We start from the raw sequence: 6,000 nt of genomic DNA on the forward strand, positions 1-6,000 counted from the left end.
CCAAAATGAAAACCCCCAAATTTAGGACCCCAAATTATGAAAACCTTCCAAAAAATGGGAAAAAAAACCCAAAATTGCGTGAAAAATTTGAATTTTGGGGTTGTTTCCCCCTAAATCTGCTCCTCAACCTCCCAAAATTGGGGTTTGACCCCCCAAAATGAAACCCCCCAAATTTGGGACCCCAAATTACGAAAACCCTCCCAAAAAATGGTGAAAAAACCCCAAAATTGCATGAAAAACTTGAATTTTGGGGTTGTTTCCCCCCTAAATTTTCTCCCCAACCTCCCAAAATTGGGGTTTGACCCCCCAAAATGAGACCCTCCCCAAATTTGGGACCCCAAATTATGAAACCCCCCCCAAAAAATGGTGAAAAAACCCAAAAATTGTGTGAAAAACTTAAATTTTGGGGTTGTTTCCCTAAATTTCTCCCCAACCTCCCAAAATTGGGGTTTGACCCCCAAAATGAAACCCCCCAAATTTGGGACCCCAAATTACGAAAACCCTCAAAAAATGGTGAAACCCCAAAATTGCATGAAAAACTTGAATTTTGGGGTTGTTTCCCTAAATTTCTCCCCAACCTCCAAAATTGGGGTTTGACCCCAAAATGAGACCCCCCAAATTTAGGACCCCAAATTACAAACCCCCCCCAAAAAAGTGAAAAAAACCCCAAAATTGTGCGAAAACCTTAAATTTTGGGGTGTTTTTTGTCCTCGTTTCCCCTCCCCCTCCCCCCCCCCCCGGCGGTGGCTATTTTTGGGGGGTGGGGGAGGGGCGCAGCTGCTGTGGTCACTCAGCTCTGGTCACTCGCTGTGGTCACTCCTGTGGTCACTTGTGGTCACTCTTGTGGTCACTCGTGGTCACTCGGCTCCGGCCATGGCCAAGCTGTGGCTAGTTTGGCTCCTCCTGGGGCTACTGCTGGTCCGGGGGGGCTTGGGGGAGGTGTGGGACCCCCAAAAACCTCCTCAGGACCCCCAAAAACCTCCTCAGGACCCCCAAAAACCATCCCAGGAACCCCAAAAACCTCCTCAGGACCCCCAAAAACCATCCCAGGACCACCTGGACCATCATCATCATCATCGTCACGGCGTGGAGGAGGAGGAGGAAGGCCAACGACTCCATCATCATCATCATCATCATCATCATCATCATCACGGGGGGGATGAAGGTCGGGGAGACCCCCAGGACCCTCCAGGAGATCACCAGGATACCCCAAAAAGCCCCCAGGAGCACCATCATCATCATCATCATCATCATCAGGGGGATGAAGAACACCTAGGTGGTCATCATCATCATCATCATCATCAGGGGGATGAAGGCCCCACCAGTGACCATCATCATCATCAGAAGGATGAAGAACCCCTAGGTGGTCATCACCATCATCACCATCATCATCATCATCATCAGGATGATGAACCTCTAGATCATCATCATCATCATCATCATCACCAGGGGGATGAAGAACCCACCAGTGACCACCACCATCATCATCATCATCAGGATGATGAAGAACCCCTAGGTGGTCATCACCACCATCATCATCATCACCAGGATGAAGAACCCCCAGTCCACCACCATCATCATCACCACGGTCGCCACGGCGACGGGGAGGAAGGCCGCGGTCGCCGTGACGACGACGACGGGGACGAAGGCCAAACCCGAAGCCATGAGAATGACGATGACGATGATGAAGGTCAACCCCAACGTCACGAGGGTGATGAAGGCCACCGGCGTCACCGTGACGACGATGACAATGACGAAGGTCAACCCCATCATCATCATCATCACCAGGTGGACGAAGGCCACCGTCACCATGGCGACCGTGACGATGACGATGATGAAGGTCAACCCGATCCTCATCATCATCATCATCACCAGGTGGACGAAGGCCACCGTCACCATGGCGACGATGACGATGACGAAGGTCACCCCGAGGTGGATGAAGGCCACGGTCGCCGTGACGACGATGATGAAGGTCACCAGGTGGATGAAGGCCACCACCGCCGTCGCCATGGCGACGATGACGATGACGAAGGCCACCCCCTCCCCGGCCAAGGCCACCCCCGGAGCTCCGAGGAGGACGAAGGTGACGATGATGAGGATGAGGATGAGGAGGAAGATGAAGATGGCGCCGTTAGCTCCGAGGAGGAAGAGGAAGGTGGGGATTTTTTGGGGGGGGAAAGTGGGATTTTGGGGTTTTTTGGGGTTTTTTGGGGGGTTTTGGGTTTTTTGGGGGGTTGGGGGTTTTCTGAAGTTTTTTGGGGATTTTTTGGTTTTTGGGGTTTTATGGGGGTTTTGGGGGTTTTTGGGGGTTGGGATTTTTGGGGTTTTTTGAGGGTTTTTTGGGGGTTTTTGAGGTTTGGAGCAGTTTTCTGGGGCGGTTTTGGATTTTTTGGAGGTTTTTTTGGGGTTTTTTGGGGGGTTTTTGGGGGTTTTTTGAGGTTTGGGTTTTTTGGGGGAGTTTTGAGGTTTTTGGAGCGGTTTTCTGGGGCGGTTTTGGATTTTGGGGGTTTTTTGGGGTTTTTTGGGGTTTTTTGGGGTTTTTTCAGTTTTTTGGGGTTTTTTTTCAGGTTTTTTGGAGGTTTTTTGAGTTTTTTTGGAGCGGTTTTCTGGGGCGGTTTTGGATTTTTTGGGGGGTTTTTTGGGGTTTTGGGGGTTTTTTTGGAGGGTTTTTTAAAGTTTTTTTGGGGTTTTTTTGGGGGTTCATTTTGAGTTTTTTGGAGCGGCTTTGGGGTTTTTTGGGTTTTTTGGGGTTTTTGGGGTGTTTTTTGGGGTTTTTTTGGGGTTTTTGGGGGTTTTTGGGGTTTTCTTTGGGGGATTTTTTGGCGTTTTTTTAGGTTTTGGGGGTTTTGGGGTTTTTGGGTTTTTTTGGGTTTTTTTGGGGGATTTTTTGGGGTTTTCTTGGGGGGAGGTTGGGTTTTTTTGGAGTTTTTGGGGTTTTTTTGGGGTTTTTTGGGGTTCTTTTGGGGTTTTTTGGGGTGACCCCCCTGACACCCCCCCGACCCCTCCCCAAAATCCAGGCAGTGAGGAAGAGGAGGAGGAAGAGGAGGAAGGTGAGGCCGAAGGGCAATACCGACCTGGTTCCATCTGCAGCTACTGCAGCTACTGCAAGGTGGGGATTTTGGGGGAATTTTGGGGAATTTGGGGGATTTTGGGGGGTTTTGGGGATTTTGGGGGGATTTTGGGGATTTTTGGGGATTTTTTCTGAGATTTTTGGGGGATTTTTGGGGTTTGGGGAAATTGTGGAAGTTTTGGGGATTTGAGGGGATTTGGGGGAATTTGGGAGGTTTGGGGGGATTTGGGGAGGATTTGGGGGAATTTGGGGAGTTTTGAGGAGGTTTGGAGAAATTTTGGGGGAATTTTGGGGGATTTTGGGCGGATTGTGAGAGTTTTGGGATTTGGGGGAATTTGGGGGAGGATTTGGAGGGTCTCAGAGTGGCCCTTGGGGGGGTCTGAGGGTGAATTTGGGGTGATTTTGGGGATTTTTTGGGGTCTGGGAGGTCGTGGGGATTTTGGGGGGTTTTGGGGAGATTTTTGGAGTGGATTTGGGAGGATTTTGGGGGGTTTTGGGAGTTTTTGGGGTAGATTTGGGGGGTTTTGGGGGATTTTTGGGGGGATTTGGGGTGATTTTTGGTGTCTGGGGGTCTCGGCGATTCCCTGGGTGGATTTAGGGTTGATTTTGGGGTGATTTTGGGGGATTTTTGGGGTCTGAGGGTCATGACGAGGCCATGGAGGGATTTGGGGACGATTTTGGGGTGATTTTTGGGTGATTTTGGGGTGATTTTGGGGCGATTTTGTGGGATTTTTGGTGTCTGGGGGTCGTGGTGATTCCCTGGGTGGATTTCAGGTTGATTTTGGGGGATTTTTGGGGTGATTTTGGGGGAATTTTTGGGATTTTTGGGGTCTGGGGGTCGTGGCGATTCCCTGGGTGGATTTCGGGTTGATTTTGGGGGATTTTTGGGGTGATTTTGGGGGGTTTTGATCTCCCCAGCACTGCCGGCTTTGCTCTCGCTGTCCTTGCGACGAGGAGGAGTCGGGAGACCCCTGCCCGCCCTGCCAGGTGAGACCCCCAGAAAAACCCCAAAAAAATACCCAAAAAATCCCTGAGACCCTCCAAAACCCCGAATTCACAGCCGGGACCCCCAAAAACCCCAAATTCACACCCAAAACCCCCCCGAGACTCTTAAAAACCCCCCAAACTCCCCCAAAAAAACCTCAAAAACCCCCCAAAAAACTCCCCGAGACCCCCAAAAACTCCCCAAAACTCCCAAACTCACACACCGGGACCCCTAAAACCCCCAAAAACCCCAACCCCCCAAAAATCCCGAGACCCCCAAAACTCGCCAAACCCCCAAAAAATCCCCAAAAACTCCTCAAAAAATCCCTGAGACCCCCAAAAACCCCAAATTCACACCCGGGACCCCCAAAAACTCCCCCAAAATCCCCCAGAAACCCCAAAATCCCAAAAAACCCTCAAAACCCCAAAACATCACCGAGACCCCCAAAACCCCCAAAACTCCCCAAAATCCCAGAGACCCCAAACCCCAAATTCACACCGGGACCCCCAAACTCCCCAAAAAAGCCCCCAAAACCCCAAAAACTCCCTGAGACCACCAAAAACCCAAACCCCAAAACCCAACCCCAAATTCATACCTGGGAACCCCAAAATCAACTTCGGCACCCCAAAAATCACATCCGGGATCCCCAAAATCACACCTGGGACCCCAAAAAAATCACATCCGCGACCCCCCTGGGAACCCCAAAATCGCACCTGGGACCCCCAAAATCAACCCTGAGACCCCCAAAAATCCCCCAAAATCACAGCCAGGACCCCAAAATCAACCCCGGGACCCTCCTGGGACACCCAAAATCACCCTGGGACCCCCAAAATCCCCCCAAATTCCCCCCAAACCCCCCGAGACCTTCCAAAAATGCACCTGAGACCCCCCAAAAAAACCAAAAAACCCCCAAAAAAACCCCAAAACTCCTCTGTGTCCCGCAGGGCTGCCAGTTCTGTTACCTCTGTCCTCTGCTGTGTGACACCGCCTGCCGGCCAGGTGAGACCCCTCCCCAAATTCCAGCCCCGGGACCCCCGAAATCAGCCCCGGGAGCCCCAAAAATCAACCCTGGGACCCCAAAATCAGCCGTGGGAACCCAAAATCAGCCCCGGGAGCCCCAAAATCAGCCGTGGGACCCCAAAAATCACACACGGGAACCCCAAATCAGCTGCAGGACCCCAAAAATCAACTCTGGGACCCAAAAATCAACCCCAGGAACCCAAAAATGACACACGGGAACCCAAAAATCAATGCCGGAAACCCCAAAATCAGCCGCAGGACCCCAAAAATCTACCCCGGGATCCCAAAATCAACCCCGAGACCCCAAAATCACCCCCGAGACCCCTCCCCACATTACAGCGGGACCCCCAAAATCAACGCCGGGATCTCCAAAATCACACCTGGGACCCCAAAATTCACACCCGGGAACCCAAAATCAGTCGCAGGAGCAAAAAAATCAATGTCGGGAACCCCAAAAATGAACCCTGGGACCCCAAAAATAAGGCGTGGGAACCCAAAATCAACCCCGGGAACCCCAAAAATCAACCCTGGAAACCCCAAAATCAGCCGTGGGAACCCCAAAAATCAACCCTGGGAGCCCAAAAATCAACACCAGGATCTCCAAAATCACACCTGGGACCCGAAAATCTGCCCTGGGGACCCAAAATTCAACCCCGGGAGCCCAAAAATCAACCCTGGGAACCCAAAATTCACACCTGAGAACTGAAAAATCGGCCGTGGGAGCCCAAAAATCAATACCGGGAACCAAAAATCAACCCTGGGAGCCCCAAAATCACATCTGGGACCCCAAAATCAACAGTGGGAACCCCAAAATCACCCTCGGGACCCCAAAAATCATACCCAGGACCTCTCCGGGAACCCCAAAATCCTACCCGGGACCCCCAAAAATCAACTCCAACCCACCCAAAATCACCCAAAGACCTAA

The 6,000-nt window shown here is 51.4% G+C and overlaps 1 protein-coding gene across 1 annotated transcript; it reads left to right on the top strand.

Annotated features, from left to right (window-relative positions):
- Window positions 1-1,410: 1,410 nt before the first annotated feature.
- LOC146422913 (uncharacterized) lies at window positions 1,411-6,000 on the top strand. The gene is made up of 5 exons (XM_085045396.1): window positions 1,411-2,155; window positions 3,018-3,109; window positions 3,989-4,057; window positions 5,000-5,225; window positions 5,995-6,000. The coding sequence occupies exons 1-5, from the start codon at window positions 1,550-1,552 to the stop codon at window positions 5,998-6,000; spliced, it is 999 nt and encodes a 332-aa protein (XP_084901522.1). The 5' UTR covers window positions 1,411-1,549.

Source organism: Lichenostomus cassidix, unplaced genomic scaffold (assembly GCF_008360975.1).
Source record: "Lichenostomus cassidix isolate B80296 unplaced genomic scaffold, HeHo_3.0 HiC_scaffold_38, whole genome shotgun sequence".
NCBI lineage: Eukaryota > Metazoa > Chordata > Aves > Passeriformes > Meliphagidae > Lichenostomus > Lichenostomus cassidix.

Bases quoted from the DNA above. Each gene is read 5' to 3' on its own strand.
- LOC146422913 (XM_085045396.1), top strand. From the start codon at position 1,550: ATGAAGAACCCCCAGTCCACCACCATCATCATCACCACGGTCGCCACG. The intron at 3,110-3,988 runs GTGGGGATTTTG...TGATCTCCCCAG, and splicing joins GCTACTGCAGCTACTGCAAG to CACTGCCGGCTTTGCTCTCG. The intron at 4,058-4,999 runs GTGAGACCCCCA...TGTGTCCCGCAG, and splicing joins ACCCCTGCCCGCCCTGCCAG to GGCTGCCAGTTCTGTTACCT.